This window comes from Pipistrellus hanaki (genome assembly GCF_964339955.1).
Source record: "Pipistrellus hanaki genome assembly, chromosome: 5".
Taxonomy (NCBI): Eukaryota; Metazoa; Chordata; class Mammalia; order Chiroptera; family Vespertilionidae; genus Pipistrellus; species Pipistrellus hanaki.
In genome coordinates this window covers 27,828,836-27,845,907 of record NC_140507.1, presented here as the reverse complement: position 1 = coordinate 27,845,907, position 17,072 = coordinate 27,828,836, and the positions used below count along the sequence as shown (strand labels likewise).

The 17,072-nt window shown below is 37.9% G+C and overlaps 1 protein-coding gene across 1 annotated transcript; it reads right to left on the bottom strand.

The window, feature by feature from the left end:
- Window positions 1–868: 868 nt before the first annotated feature.
- NME5 (NME/NM23 family member 5) lies at window positions 869–16,805 on the bottom strand. Its single transcript, XM_084884566.1, has 6 exons — window positions 16,766–16,805; window positions 15,795–15,970; window positions 10,624–10,829; window positions 9,417–9,517; window positions 3,349–3,467; window positions 869–971 (listed from the first exon to the last, which is right to left on the bottom strand). Exons 2-6 carry the CDS (start codon window positions 15,921–15,923, stop codon window positions 888–890), a joined length of 639 nt encoding a protein of 212 aa, XP_084740692.1. The 5' UTR covers window positions 15,924–15,970; window positions 16,766–16,805; the 3' UTR covers window positions 869–887.
- Window positions 16,806–17,072: the final 267 nt, after the last annotated feature.

Below are 17,072 nucleotides of genomic sequence, written 5' to 3'. Positions count from 1 at the left end.
CTCACAATCTGGAATCACTGGCTTCTAACTGCACACCTGCCTGCCTGCCTGCCTGATTGCCCCTAACTGCTTCTGCCAGATACTCAGTTGCCAGCCCTCTCCGTGCACGCCTCGGTAACCTCTGCCTTCTGCAGCTCCTGTGAGTCTCAGTGTGCTTTTCTCTTTCTTTCTAGTTGTAGAATTTCCACTCAGCCAGCCTTCCTGTAGTTCTGGATGATGTCCGTTTTTTCTTTTAGTTGTAGTTTTGAAATTGTTGTGTGAGGCAGCAGTTTAGGTGTTTACCTATGCCGCCATCTTGGTTTCCCTGGTTTTAATTCTTGGTCTGGCACATGCCTGGGTTGCAGACTCAATCCCCAGTAGGGAGCATACAGGAGGCAGCCAATCAATTATTTTCTCTCATTATTGATGTTTCTATCTTTCCCTCTCCCTTCCTCTATGAAATCAATACAAATATATTTTAAAAAATCATATCCTTTTTACCTTAGATAATATCTGCTGCACAAAACACAACTATTGTTTTTAAAAATATTTTTTTTAAATAGTTTTAAAAACACACAAATAATTTATTCACATGTACTACTTAAACCTTTAAGAACTATGGTTGGATTTTAAAAAATTAATTATTGTCTAAAGTTTTACATATGTCTCCTTTTTTCACAACTGACCCCACAACCCCCCAGCCATTCCCACCCCAGTGTTTGTGTCCTTTGGTTGCTCTCTAACACCTCCCTCCTTGCCATTTCTCTCTGGATCTATTCTCACTCATCAAATTATGTTTATCATTATATCCCACATATGAGTGAGATCATGTTTGTTTTTTAAGTAGAAGCTTAGAATCATGCCTTTAAAATGAGATCATTCATGATTTGTTCTTTGAAGGATTTATTTTAATAAGGTTCTTCTACAACTGGATGGTGACAAAGTTTAGGTTTGTTGGGATTATTTTCCAACAGCCAATCAGCTAGCCAAATCTATGAGGAAAAAAAAAAAGATACCTTAACTTAGTAAACATTGAAATATTTTCTTCAATATATAGCATATCGATTTAAACCTTAAACAGTTTTCAAAATCACTCTAAAAATAATGAGAAAATGACCATTAAAAACTGAAACATTAAATTTAGATTGTCAGTACAGATCCAAATTGGAAAGAAAGAAGTAAAACTATCTCCATTCACAAATGATATGATCCTATATATAGAAAATCCCAAAGAATCCACAAGAAAGCTACCAGAGCTAATATATGAATTTGGCAAATTTATAGGTTATAAGATCAACACATAAAAGTCAGATGTTTCTATACATTGCTAACGAACAATCCAAAAAGAAAATTAAGCTGAAGCCACTTTGGCTCAGTGGATAGAGCGTCAGTCTGACCGGTCCCAGGTCGATTCCGGTCAAGGGCATGTACATTGGTTGTGGGCACATCCCTGGTGGGGGGTGTGCATAAGGCAGCTGGTCCATGTTTCTCTCTCATCGATGTTTCTAGCTTTCTATCCCTCTCCCTTCCTCTCTGTAAAAAATCAATAAAATATGTTTTTAAAAAAACAACAACAACAAAAAAGGAAATTAAGAAATCACTTTCATTTATAATAGCACTGAAAAACACTTATGTAGGAATAAATTTAACCAACTTGTATAACTGAGAACTATTAAACATAGCTGGTATCCTATTTTAGAAGTTGGCTTTTTGCAGATCTTGGTGTTAAAAGATAAAACAAAAACAAAAAAACCACCACATAGTTGAAAGAAATTTAAAGACTTAAATAAATAAATACATGCTGTGTTAATGGAGAGACTTAATACTGTTAAGAAGTTAAATATCAATACTACACAAACTGATATGCATATTCAACACAATACATATCAAATTTCCAACAATAATTTTTGCAGAAATGGAAAAGTCAATTCTCAGATTTATATAGAATTTCAAGAGGGCTCTGAATAGCCAAAGCAATCATAAAAAAGAACAAAATTGGAGGATTTTCTGACTTCATTCTTTCTCATTTCAAAATTTTCTTCAAAGCAATAGCAATCCAAGCAGTGTGGTTCTGGCAAATAAATAGACATATATAGACCAATGAAATAGCACTTTAGAGTCCAGAAATAAATCCTAACACATATATAAAAATTAATTCAAAATGGATCAACAACTGAAATATAAGAGCTAAAACCATTAAAATGTTTTTTAAATACAGTATATTTTTAAATCGATTCCAGAGACTAAGGGAGAGGGAGAGAGAAACAGAAACATCAAAGATGAGAGAGAATCACTAAAAGGTTACATTCTGCAGGCCTCACACTGGGGATCGAGCTCGAAACTGGGCATGTGCCCAGACAGGGAATCAAACCATGAGTTCCAGATTCATAGGTCAATGTTCAGCCAATCAGCCATGCCAGTCAGGCAATCATTAAGATCATAAAAGAAAACATAGAAATAAATCTTCATCACCTTGGCTTTAACAATGGGATTCTTAGATATGATACCAAAAGCATGAGCAACAAAATAAAAAAGATAAACTGCCGAAACCGGTTTGGCTCAGTGGTAGAGCGTCGGTCTGCGGACTGAAAGGTCCCAGGTTCGATTCCGGTCAAGGGCATGTACATTGGTTGCGGGCACATCCCCAGTAGGGGGTGTGCAAGAGGCAGCTGGTCGATGTTTCTCTCTCATCGACGTTTCTAGCTCTCTATCTCTCTCCTTTCCTCTCTGTAAAAAATCAATAAAATATATTTAAAAAAAAAAAAAAAAGATAAACTGATTTTCATCTAAATTTTAAAACTTTTTGGCATCAAAAAACATTATTAATAAAGTGAAAAGACAACCAACCTACAGAAAGGGAGAAAATTTTAACAAATAATATATCTGACAAAGATTTGATACCTATAACATAAAAAACTACAACACAACAACAAAAAATAAAGACTGGGCAAAAAACTTTAATTGGAACAGACATTTCTACAAAGAAAAGATACAAATGGCCAATAAGCACATGAAAAGATGCTCAACATAATTTACATTAGAGAAATACAAATCACTGATAAACTATTTTACATCTACTAGGATGATAATAATGAAACAAAAACAGAAAGGCCTGCAGCCAATTGAGTGTGTGCGGGAGGCAACCAATCAATGTGTCTCACATCAATGTTTTTCTCTCTATGGGTCTCTCCCCCTCCTTTCCACACTCTCTAAAAACCAATGGAAAAAAGGTGAGGATTAACAACAACAACAACAACAACAACAACAAAAACAATGATTCTCAGTACTTACACTGTTTCAAAGAATAAAATATTTGAGATATGAAAACTATATTCAATATTCTTTAATGTGAATAAAAAGATTTCTTACACAAGGATCTGCTGGCTTGTGCTTACAAAGCTCTGTGAGTCCTTTCAGCAGAGTTGGAATGACATACAAATTCAAATAGTCCTTCGCAGCTTGTCCCACTGGAATAGGCTCAACAATCACTGCAAATACAAATGTATCCCCATTAAAGCTAACATAAACGATGAAATATTACACAGTCATTAAAAAGGATACCTTCAAAGAAAGTTTAATGTAATGAGAAATACTTATAAAGGTTTTTAAGGGAATACAACTGATACATAGCATAACAGTTGACTCAAAAACACACAAGCACACACATAAAAAAAATAAGACTACTTAAGACTGGCAAGAAACATATCAAAATGCTAATAGTAATCATGTGTATGATTCTGATTATTTTTCAACTATATCTTTTTCTGAATTTTTATTTCCATGTTTTTTACAGTAAATGTTATAACACAATGTTATGAAAAATAAAAAAATGAACAACATGTAAAATCAGGGAGATTCGTTCAAAAAATTCCTGCAAACAAAATGAAGGCGCTTCACTAAGTGGTATATTTTTACATATACAACAGTGAATAGTATGTAGTTCTTGCTCTCTTTTAGACTACTGAGTATATATGAAGAACTTATATCTGTCTATATAATATTATATGTATTAATATTCCTGCTCTTATTTTTCAGGTTTATTATTTTAAAACTTTGGGAAACTGTTGTCTTTTCAGCCTTATTTGAACACAAAGGAGATGAACCAGATTTGCAATACAAGAAAGAATCCTATATGATAAAAGGCTAATATGCAAATTGTCCCCTTAACCAGAGTTCAACCAGGAGTTTGATCAGGGTACAGGGCCGCAGGCCAACAGCTCATGGCCCCTCCCCCTGGCCAGCCTCACCCCTGATCAGCCCCCTCCACCCCAATCGGGGTAGACTGGCTGGATCCCACCTGTGCACAAATTCATACACTGAGCCTCTAGTATATTTATATAAGAAAGAATGAATTTTATAAGGTTTAGTAGATCTTTTGAGATTGACCTCCATCAATATGCTACTTTTTTAAAAATTTATTGATTTTAGAGAAGGGGGAGAGAGAGAGAAACATCAATTTGTTAATCCACTCATCAATGCACTCATTGGTTCTTTTTTTTAATGGAGGGTTTTTTTTTGTGTTACTTAAAAATATATTTTATTGATTTTTTACAGAGGGGAAGGGAGAGGGATAGAGACCTAGAAACATGGATGAGAGAGAAACTGTGATCAGGTACCTTCTGTACACCTCCTACTAGGGATGTACCCGCAACCAAGATGCATGTCCTTGACCAGAATCGAAGGCCGACACTCTATCCACTGAGCCAAACTGGTTAGGGCTCCATGGTTGATTCTTATGTGCCCCTGACCAGGAAGCAAATCCACAACTTTGGCATATTGGGAAGATGCTCTAACCAACTGAGATACCCAACCAGTGCTCTCGGTCCTATTTTAAAAATGAAAATCAGATTAAAATTCTTCATTGGCTCTTGCTTGCATATATAGTCAAGGCACGACTCCATATTTATGGCCCATAAGACTCTGTAGCATGCCACCTATACTACCTCTCCAAACTCATTTTATTTCTCTTACCAATATCTTTTTTTTAAAAAAATATATTTTATTGATTTTTTACAGAGAGGAAGGGAGAGAGATAGAGAGCTAGAAACATCGATGAGAGAGAAACATCGATCAGCTGCCTCCTGCACACCCCCCACCGGGGACGTGCCCACAACCAACATACATGCCCTTGACCAGAATCAAACCTGGGACCCCTCAGTCCGCAGACCGACACTCTACCGCTGAGCCAAACCGGTTTCGGCACCAATATCTTTTTTGTTTATAGGATGTGCCATGTTATTTCCTGCTCATGATTTGAGCACATGCTATTCCTTCTGCTAGAACATTCTTCCCTTTACTCTGGTTAAGCACTGCTTACTCTTTGGATCTCAGCTAAAAAGTCACTTTCTCAGTCAGACCTTGCTTACAGTCCACAATTGCTTTGTATAGCACTTATCACACAATAACTATGCAATTACTTGGGTAATTCTTGTTTAATGGCTATCTTTCAAACACTAAACTCCATGGGAGAACAGATCTCATCCATTTTTTAATGATTTTTAAAGTTTTATTGAGATAATTTACATATCATAAAATTCATCCATTATGTATACAAGTGATATTTAATAAATACCATGTTTCCCCGAAAATAAGTCATCCTCCGAAAATAAGACCTAGCGCATGGAAAGATAAGACATCTCCTGCAAATAAGACCTAGCACAACTTTGGGAGAAAAAATTAATATAAGACACTGTCTTATTTTCGGGGAAACAGGGTATTTAGTTGTGTTATCATCACCATGATCCAGTTTTAGAACACTTTGATCACTCCAAAAATATTTCCTTGTGTCCATTTACAATTTCCGGCTTCCATTCCTATCCCCAGCAACCACTGTGCTTCTTTCTGTTTCTAAAAATTTGCCTTTTCTGGATATTTCATAAGTGGATTATGTAATATGTGGTCTTTTGTGCCTGGATTCTTTCACCTAGCATGTTTTAAGTTTCATCCATGTTGTGGCATGTATCATGTTCCTTTTAGTTCAGTTGAATTCTGTTTTATGGCTAACAGTTGGGTTGTTTCCAATTTGGGGTACATTAAATAACGCTGCTATAAAGATTCACATGTGTCATTATGTAGATGGATGTTTTAAAAAGTATTGGGTGGTAGATTCTGCCCGGAGTTGAATGGCTAACAGACTTACCTAGTTTCTTAATATTTTAAGAAAAGGCCAAAATGTTTTTCAAAAGTACTATAAGCCCTGGCCGGGTAGTCAGTTGGTTAGAGCATCATTCTGATATACCAAGGTTTCAGGTTCAATCCCAGTCAGAACACATATAAGAATCAACCAATGAATGCATAAATAAGAGGAACAATAAATCAATGTTGTTGTTTTCTCCCTCTCCTCTCTCCTCTCTCCTCTCTCCTCTCTCCTCTCTCCTCTCTCCTCTCTCTCTCCTCTCTCTCCTCTCTCTCTCCTCTCTCTCTCTCTCTCTCTCTCTCTCTCTCTCTCTCTCTCTCTCTCTCTCTCTCTCTCTCTCTCTCTCTCTCCCCCTAAATAAGTAAAAATACAAAAGTGGCTGTAACATTTGCAATAATGTATGAGGATCCCAGGATTGCTATATCCTTACCATTGATTACAGCCGTTCTAATGGAAATGCCATGGTATCTCATTGTGGTTTTATTTTGCATTTCTCCAATTATTAAGTTGAGCACTTTTTCATGTGCATATTAGCCACTCATATACTGTCTTTTGTGAAATACTTATTCAAATTTTGCCCGTGTTTTAATTGGGTTGTTTATTATTGAGTTGTAAGAATTCTTTATACAGGGTGAAACAAAAGTAGGTTTATGGCACTAGCTGGTTTGACTCAGTGGATAGAGAGCACTGGCCTTCAAACTGAAGGGTCCTGGGTTCGATTATGGACAAGGGCACATGCCAGGGTTGCAGGCTTGATCCCCAATGGGGGGTGTGCAGGAGGCTGCCTATAAGTTATTCTCTTTCATTATAGATCTTTCTCTCTCTCTCTCTCTCTCTCTTCCTCTCTAAAATAAATAAAAATATATTAATAAAAAGAAAACAAAAAACACATAAACTGATGTTTGAGATATGCTTCAAAATATTGTAATATGGAAGCAGGAGATATAGGAGCTGGGGTTACAGATGAAATATGATTGACCATAACTATTAAATTTGGGTGATGAGCTCATTAGGGGTTTATTATATTACTTGAGGCCCAGTGCACAAAACTCATGCATGGGGGGAGGGGGGGTGTCCCTCAACCAACCTGCATCCTCTCCAATCTGGGACCTCTTGAGGGATGTCCAACTGCCCATTTAGGCCCAATCCCAGTGAGGCAGTCAAACATCCTTCTCACAATCCAATACTGCTGGCTACCAACTGCTCTGCCTGCCTGCCTGCCTGGCTGATTGCCCCTAACTGCTTCTGCCTGCCAGCCTGATCACCCTCTAATCACTCCCATGCCAGCCTGATTAATGCCTAACTGCTCCCTGCCAGCCTGTTTGCCCCTAACTGCCCTCCCCTGCAGGCTTGATTGCCCCCAACTGCCCTTCCTTGCAGGCCTGGTCCCTCCCAACTGCCCTCCCCACTGGCCATCTTGTATCAGCCATCTTGTGTCCACATGGGAGCAGCCATCTTGTGTGTTGGAGTGATGGTTAATTTGAATATTACTCTTTTATTAGATAGAACTCTGCCTACTTTTGTGTATGTTGCAAATTTTATACAATAAATAGTTCTGAAGAAAATGACACCTTAATACAATGGATATGTGACAGAAATTAGATCAGTAAGATTAAATATAAGTAGACAAATACTTTTGGATACAAATATCTATAACACAGTTTTTAAAAAATATATATATTTTTTATTGATTTTTTACAGTGAGGAAGAGAGAGGGATAGAGAGTTAGAAACATCAATGAGAGAGAATCATCGACCAGCTGTCTCTTGCATACCTCCTACTGGGCATGTGCCCGCAACCAAGTTACATGCCTTTGACTGGAATCAAACTTGGAACCCTTTAGTCCGCAGACTGATGCTCTCTCCACTGAGCAAAACCGGTTTCAGCAAAACAGGTGTTTTTTTTTTAATAATATATTTTATTAATTTTTTACAGAGATGAAGGGAGAGGGACAGAGAGTTAGAATCACTGATAAGGAAGAAACATCGATTAGCCTCCTCCTGTACACCTTCACTGGGGATGTGCCGGCAACCAAGGTACATGCCCTTGACCAGAATCGAACCTGAGACGTTTCAGTCCAAAAGCCAATGCTCTATCCACTGAGCCAAACCAGTTAGGGCTCTAAAACAGTTTTTGTTTAAAAATCAGGACTTTTTTTTTTTAAATATATATTTTATTGATTTTGTACAGAGAGGAAGGGAGAGAGATAGAGAGCTAGAAACATCGATGAGAGAGAGTCATCGATCAGCTGCCTCTTGCACACCCCCAACTGGGGATATGCCCGCAACCAAGGTACATGCCCTTGACCGGAATCGAACCCGGGACCCTTCAGTCCCCAAGCTGACGCTCTATCCATTGAGCCAAACCGGTTTCGGCAAAAAATCAGGACTTTTAAATATCCAAGATAGTTTTCTGTTTTCTTCGAATAAATATTCAATATAAAATAGAGAGGAACAAGTCTAAATGAGTTAGAAAAGAAATAACATGCAAAAAAATTTTTAAAAAACTACCTGATACTTTGCATTTTGTCTTCATAATGAAAATCGGCAAATGTTCTTTGTCTTAAAATTACTGAAACCTCAATGTTGTCCTCATTGTGCCTACTTCTAAAAGATTTATAGCCCTAGCTGGTTTGGCTCAGTGGATAGAGCATCGGCCTGTGGACTGAAGGGTCCTTAGTTCAATTCTGGTCAAAGGCACATGCCCGGGTTGTGGGCCCCATCCCCAGTGTGGAGTGTGCAGGAGGCAGCCAATCAATGATTCTCTCGCATCATTGATGTTTCTATCTCTCCCTTCCTTTCTGATATCAATAAAATTATTAAATAAATAAATGATTTATAGCCTTCACAACAGGATGGAAACAAACAAAAAAGGCCAAGAATTATTAATTTCACAATTGCATGTGTGCTGGACAAATAGTACACTGTTAGAGAAAATGGAAAACCAATAATAATTTCCAAGGGAGATTCTTTTTGTCATGTGTAACAAATTTCACAGATGCATTATAGATAACTCAAAAGTATTACAACACAGAAGGAGAAGAAAAATCCTAAATATTTCTAGTCCAAGAGAAAAGAAAGAAAAAAATTAAACTGTTCTCAAAAGATTTCCTAGTAGGCACAATTTAGTTCTGAAGATAATGTTGAGTTTTCTATTCTTGGCTTTAAGTTAACTACAACTTGAAAATATGACAAAATATATTGGAGAAAAACCATTACTTTTTTCCTAGTTACATCCCAAAATAAAGGAAAAATCAAACAATAAGGAGATGCAATTGACTAATTACTCATCTATAACTCACCTTCAGGAAACATGAATCGAATTTCTCTTTCAGCTGCAGCAAAATCAGAACTTCCATGAAGTGCATTCCTTAGGTCATCTGTGCCATAAATTGCCCTTAGACTAAAAACAAGTTAGAGATGATGACCATCCAATCTGACATCCTTTTTCTTACTTTTTACATATGCATCCTATTTAAGTATTTTACAAAAGCTTTGCCACTTCTCACATATGGTTTTAAGCCTGAATTCAAGCTTTAATCTATCTAGATGAGAGTCAAATATCTTTAAAATCTTCAGGAGGGATACAATGGGGAAACAGTTCTCTGGATGAAAAATAGATGTTTTATGAGAAGTGAAAAAGCAGTATCAATTCAAAAGTGCAAGAACTCACCTGACTGGCGTGGCTCAGTGGTTGAGTGTGGACCTAAGAACTAGGAGTTCATGGTTCAATTCCTGGAAAGGGTACATGCCCGGATTGCGGTCTCAACCCCCTGTATGGGGTGTGCAGGAGGCAGCCAATCAATGATTCTCATCATTGATGTTTGCATCTCTCTCTCCCTTCCTCTCTGAAATCAATAAAAATGTATTTTTTTTAAATGCAAGAACTCAGTGTCCACTGTTTTCTAGACATTAATGATAATGCTGGAAATCTTGAGTTCTGGTCCTGTATTATCAATATTCTTTTAAAATACTACATCAATTTTCTTTTTTTCTTTTTTTTTAATATATATTTTATTGATTTTGTACAGAGAGGAAGGGAGAGAGATAGAGAGTTAGAAACATCGATGAGAGAGAAACATTGATCAGCTGCCTCTTGCACACCCCCTACTGGGGATGTGCCCGCAACATGCCCTTGACCGAAATCGAACCCGGGACCCTTCAGTCCCCAAGCCGACGCTCTTGAGCCAAACCGGTTTCGGCAAAATACTACATCAATTTTCTCATGATAAACCCTACTTCAGTGGTAGTTTAATTCCAGGATAAGCAAATAAGGTTAATCAACCACAGACAGACATTCCCTGAGACCTTTTGTGGTATTTGGTATTAAGATACAGATTTAAATAGTTAAAACATAAAATGAACCTCCCTGCCACCCCAAAAAACCAAACAACAACAGTTAAACTTAGGAAAACTTTAAATAAAAGAAAATCCCTATTACAATGAAATCAGATTTTTTTTTTTTTTTCATTTTCATAGTAGGATGGTATTTTTCCCTAGGAAAGTTACCTGTCTGGATGTGTCTCCTTAGCTACTAAGCTATTGCTTGGTCCCAAAAGTTCTTTCCAGTAAGAGATGGCTTTATGTCTAGCTAATATCATAGCAACAAGTGGTCCAGAACTCATATAAGCTGTTAAGTTGGGGAAAAACATTTTCCCATACTGTTCCACATAAAAGTTACTACAATGCTCAGGGCTAAGTTGTAGTTTTCTTCTCTATAAGAAAAACAAAATCAACAAAAATATTTAATATGACAGTTCAATAATACTGGTTAAGTCATTAATAACTTAAAATTAGTACCAACCTGATTATAAATTTGACATTTATTTTTGTATTTTGAAGAAAGGATTAGGTAAGAAATTTAAATGTAGGATGTAAATAAAATTATAAGAATTATTTAACCAACTTAAGAAAAACTATTCCATCAATATATACTTTTTAAAAATATATCTTTATTGATTTCAGAGGAAGGGAGAGGAAGAGAAAGAAACATCAATGATGAGAGAGAATCACTGATTGCTGCCTTCTGCACGCCACAGTCTGGGGATCGAGCCTACAACCTGGGAATGGGCCCTGATCAGGAATTGAACTATAATCTTGATTCATAGGTTGAATCTCAACCACTGAGCTACTCCAGCTGGGCAACATATGCTTTGTTATCAACAAACTCATCATATCTCCTTCTTAAAATAAAAACATTCTAACCACCAGTATTTTGTTTTTTGTTGTTGTTGTTGTTAATCCTCACCCAAGGGTATTTTTTCCATTGATTTTTAGAGTGAATGGAAGGAAGGCGCGGGGGGGGGAGAGGGAAAAAAACAACATCATTAATGTGAGAGAAAGACACACATCAATTGGTTGCCTGCAGAACATGCCCCGACCGGGGGAAGGAATCAAACCTGCAACCCAGGTAACTGCCCTTGACTGGGAATGGAACCTCTGACCCTTCAGTATGCAGGACAACACTCTAACCACTGAACCACACCAGCCAGGGCAGTATTTTGTTGATGTATACTCTGTGTACATTAAAGTAACAAAAATGAATTTTAGAATATTCCCATTCATTCTTCTTATCTACTTGTGGTATTTTCCTATTTTATTGTGAAATTTTCCTACAGTATTTTAAGGGAGCTGGTCTAACTGTGGCACTTAGAAATATGCAACTAATGCAGTAGTTTCAAGATGGCAGCAGAGTAGGTGGATCTTTCTTGCACTTCCTCCCAGAACCATACTGGAAATAAAACTAAACTGTATGTGGTATTGTGTGGAAGAGCCACACTCAAGGGGCCAAAGAGCCGCATGTGGCTCGTGAGCCGCAGTTTGCTGACCACTGCATTAGCTCATTTAACTTTAGCACCTGTCTGATCCCCAGTAGCTTTTTCAGAATTGCTATCTTCACCATGAAGCTCCATGAGTTTTCCCAATTCAAATTTGAATTTCTTCAGCATTTTGACTTTTCTTACGAAGACATTGTGGAGAGAATAGATAGGTAAGCTTTTTCTGCCTTTTCTAATGCTATCTGGAATCAGTTAATTGACCACTTCTTTCAAGTCATTTGTTTGCACCTCTTGGGTCATGATTCCCACCATCTTCTGGATTTGGTGGACCTGTTGATGCTGAGCTTAAGACTCTTCCAAATCTGCCGAAGCCGGTTTGGCTCAGTGGTAGAGTGTTGGTCTGCGGACTGAAAGGTCCTGGGTTCAATTCCGGTCAAGGGCATGTACATTGGTTGCGGGCACATCCCCGTTGCAGGGTGTGCAGGAGGCAGCTGGTCGATGTTTCTCTCTCATTGACGTTTCTAGCTCTCTATTTCTCTCCCTTCCTCTTTGTAAAAAATCAATAAAATATATTAAAAAAAAAAAAAAGTCTTCCAAATCTGATTGTTTCACTTTAAAAAAATAAAATAAAATAAAAACAACACAGATAAATTAAACAAATAACTATTGCTAACCTTGACATCAACATGAGCTTCTATCATGATCTGGCCCTTTTTTTTTTTTTTTTTTTTTTTTTTTTTTTTTACCATTTTGTCACAAGAAAGATCCATGCCATGGAAATTAGTCACACAGATTTTGCCTGAACAGCCTCAGTAATTTGCTTGAATTTTCTAAATGCAACTCATCTGTCTGCAGATTAGCTAGGCTCATTTCAAAAACATGACACTTGAGACCATCAGATGGTCTCATGACGAGTGTTTTTCCAACGTTTCTTTTTAAAAATTAATTAATTTATTTTTATTTTTTTATTTTTTTAAACATATATTTTATTGATTTTTTACAGAGAGGAAGGGAGAGGGATAGAGAGTTAGAAACATCGATGAGAGAGAAACATGGACCAGCTGCCTCCTGCACCCCCCTACCGGGGATGTGCCTGTAACCAAGGTACATGCCCTTGACCGGAATCGAACCTGGGACCCTTAAGTCCGCAGGCCAACGCTCTATCCACTGAGCCAAACCAGTTTCGGCAAAAAAAATTATTAATTTCTTTATTTATTTTTAACCCTCACCTGATGACATTTTTCCCATTGATTTTCAGACAGAGTGGAAGGGAGAGAGGATGGGGGAGAGAGAAACATCAAAGTGAGAAAGACACATCAATTGGTTGCCTCCCACATGCCCCCAAATAGAGCCAGGGATAGAACTTGCAACCGAGATACATGCCTTTGACCAGGAATTGAACCCTCAGCCCTTTGTTTCAAGGGCTGATGCCCTAACCACTGAGAAAAACTGACGAGGGTTCTATTATTTCTTATATTGAATATAGCTGCTGCTTTCACATCATATCAAGTTTTCTTAGAAAAATGGGTCAACCCCCTTTATTCTTGGGTCCCTTTTTGCCTCCTTTCGTAAGAGACTGGTTCTTGCCCACTGCCATGGTGTTGCTCAGAGAGCCTAAAGGCCAGTCCAAGTTTTTAAAAAATGGTTTACCTGGTTTTCCTAACAACATTAAAAATTTCATTTTACCTGAGTCCTTTCATTACTATATGAAATATTTCCTTATACTTTCCTGTATTATTTCCTTACGCTTTCTTTTATTTCCCTATCTTCAGCCTCCACCTATCCTAAGTTCAACTAATATCCCATTTCTTTCCTGAAGATTCTTTTTCATTTTTTTTTCCTTTTTAAAAAAATTATTTTATTTTTAAAGTATTACACATAGGAGTACATATATCTCATTCCCCCCCACTGACCTTCCCCAGCCTCTCCTACTCCCCCCACTCCCCGTCGCATGCCCTAATCCTACCCCCCAGTGTTTTGTGTCCATTGGTTGTGCTTATATGCATGCATACAAGTCCTTCGGTTGATCTCCTTTCCCCTCTCCAACACTCCCCAACCTTCATGCTGTAATTTGACAGTCTGATGCTTTACTGCCTCTGTATCTATTTTTTTTTGTTCATCAGGTTATAATGTTCTTTATTTTCCATAAATGAGTGAGATCATGTGGTATTTTTCTTTCATTGCCTGGCTTATTTCACTTAGCATAATGCTCTCCAGTTCCATCCATGCTGCTGCAACTGGTAAGAATTCCTTCTTTTTTATAGCAGCGTAGTATTCCATTGTGTAGATGTACCATGGTTTTCTAATCCACTCACCTGCTAATGGGCATGTAAGCTATTTCCAAATCTTTTTTTTAATACATTTTATTGATTTTTAACAGAGAGGAAGAGAGAGGGATAGAGAGTTAGAAACATTGATGAGAGAAAATCATCAATCAGCTGCCTCTTGCACCCCCCCCACTGGGGATGTGCCTGCAACCAAGGTACACGCCCTTGACTGGAATCAAACCTGGGACCCTTCAGTCCATAGGCCGATGCTCTATCCACTGAGCCAAATCGGTTTCAGCTGTTTCCAAATCTTAGCTACGGTGAATTGTTCCTCTATGAACATAGGGGTGCATATATACATTCTGATAGGTATTTCTAGTTGTTTTTTTATATATATATATATATCTATAATAGAAGTGGGATTACTGTGTCAAATGGGAGTTCCATTTTTAGTTTTTTGAGGAAACTCCATACTGTTCTCCACAGTGAGATTCTTTTTCATTTTTTAAAACATTGACTAAATAGGCAATATGACACAGTATAAGAGAATAAAAACAGGAATTTCAAATAAAAATGATACAAAAAAGGAAGATTAAACTTATTCAGTTCTATTTAATATTTTTTTTTACATTCATTTTCAAACCTTTACCAACTGCAGAACAAAAAAGGCTTAAAACATTAAATGTTTGTAATAATTGGGGGAAAAAAATACCAACAGTCTCCAAGTCCATCAATAGAGGACCAAGTAGCCCAGCCAGTGTGGCTGTCCTTGAGCATGGATCCATGCACCAAGAGGTCATTGATTGGATTTCCAATCCGAGAGCCTGGGTTGTAGGCCCAATCCCCAGCAAGGGGTGTGCAGGAGACAATCAATATTGATGTTTCTCTCTCATCGATGTTATCTCTCCCTCTCCCTCCCCCTCTCTCTAAAATCAACCTTTTTTTTTTTTTTTTAAGAGGATCAAGTAAATAAATTGTGGTTCATCCACACAGGGGGATATTACACAAAAGTTAGGAGGAGTAAGTTAGATTCAGATGTAATGATCTGAAATGATATTTGAGGGATTTGTAAATGTAGGTCAAGAGAAGGGGATTGTCCTATTTTACGGGAGAGGGATACTTGTGAATGCACAGAAAATCCTGGAAGAACAGAAAGTGTTGCGGAACCGGTCTGGCTCAGTGAATAGAGTGTCAGACTGCGGACTCAAGGGTCCCAGGTTCGATTCAGGTCAAGGGTATGTACCTTGGTTGCAGGCACATCCCCAGTGGGTGGTGTGCAAGAGGCAGCTGATCGAAGATTCTCATCAATGTTTCTAACTCTTTATCCCTCCCTCTTCCTCTCTATAAAAAAATCAATAAAATATATATATTTTAAAATAAAGTGTTAAGTGGTTGCTTCTTCTGAAGACTGGGATTTGGAGTGGGAGAGGAGGTAAAAGAATTTTATTTTTCATTTTACATATTTTGAAGTGTGAAAAAAAAAACCTTAAAACTATCTCATATAACTTTTATAGTTAGATGAATAAACCTAAATTTAATGCTAAATACTATGGCTCTAAATAAGTTAACACATTTACATAGACATAAAAAAGGATCAATGAGAGAAAATAACATAATCATCGTGCCCCAAAGTTACCTGAATAATGGTGAATCCAGATCTGATAATAATATCTTGTATCTCCTCCTCTTTGTCAACAATATCCGGTTTGATAATGGCCAAAGTTTTTTCTACATATATCTGAAGTGGGGGCATTGATAGTTCCATTCTGGTCTTTTGAGGTTCAAGTTAAAGAGATTCTTGACAGGTATCAACTGCAATGACATGCATTCCCCTAACCCCAATAAAATGTAATTGTGATTAAGAATGGCATTATTAGGTGCTTGATTTTATTAATTTATAAAGTTAGAAACTGCAACATGTTTTTCTATAAGCAGTGTCTGATACAGACATACATGGGAGATATTGCAGACTCTATCTCGAGTATCGAAATAAAGGGTGCAATAAACTTTTTTGCTGTGGGAGGGTCTTGCCTTCAGTTTATAAAACACGCAATACCTATGAAGCGAAGAAAGCAAGTGCAATAAAACAAGGTATGACTGTAATACAATTTCTACTCTGCGGTTGTGCCCTGGGATTTCCTGAACACTTTCTTTTCTTCTCTCCCCCCACTCCCCAACCTTCACCATTTATCCCCTCTATGCTCACTTCCACTTCCACCCCATCCCATCCCTCCACAATCATTGCACTACTGTTTATGTCCATGAGGATTGAGCAAAAAAGAAAAGGAGAGGAGAGAGGGAGGGAGGAAAGAGGAGGGGGAGAGAGAGAGAGAATGAATGAGAAAGGGAGGGAGAGAGGGAGGGAGGGAGGGAAAGAGGAAGGGGAGGGAGAGAGAGGAAGAGGGAGGGAGCCAGAGAGGAAAGGCGAGGGAGAGGGAGAGAAGGAGAAAGGGAGAGAATGAGGGAGAGAGGGAGGGAGGAAAAGAGAGAAAGAGAGAGATTCCTAAATACTTTCAATGAGGTGGAGAGGCCATGGGCAACTTGTCCCCTGGACCTCTCCCAGCCGCAGCCACAGATTCTGAGTCTGACGTAGGTTCTGGCACTCACCTCCGTGCTAACTGGTTTTATGCATCCACTGCTCGTTGCTAGGAGACGTGAAGTCCAGTTTAAGGACGGTGGCTGCAGAGAGTCAATCCCAGCAGTCCGTTTAACAACCTCTGGAGGGCTCCTCTTAACCAAGGAAGCCAGTCACAGGCATTTTTATTCCCCTTAAGAATCTTAGCGTACTAGATGTTTTCTTACATTTTAGTCATAATTTAGCTTCTTTCATCCTCCTACTCATTTGAAGTATGCTTCAATTACCCCCATTTTATAAATGAGACAAAGCCATAAACACTTTACCCACCCCACCCCC

What these genes read in the sequence shown, in the direction of transcription:
- NME5 (XM_084884566.1), bottom strand. Translation starts at nt 15,923, where the DNA reads ATGGAACTATCAATGCCCCCACTTCAGATATATGTAGAAAAAACTTTG. An exon ending in AAGGAGACACATCCAGACAG is followed by an intron (nt 9,518 to 10,623) that starts GTAACTTTCCTA and finishes ACTTGTTTTTAG; the next exon opens with TCTAAGGGCAATTTATGGCA. An exon ending in ACAAGCCAGCAGATCCTTGT is followed by an intron (nt 972 to 3,348) that starts GTAAGAAATCTT and finishes TTTTCCTCATAG; the next exon opens with ATTTGGCTAGCTGATTGGCT.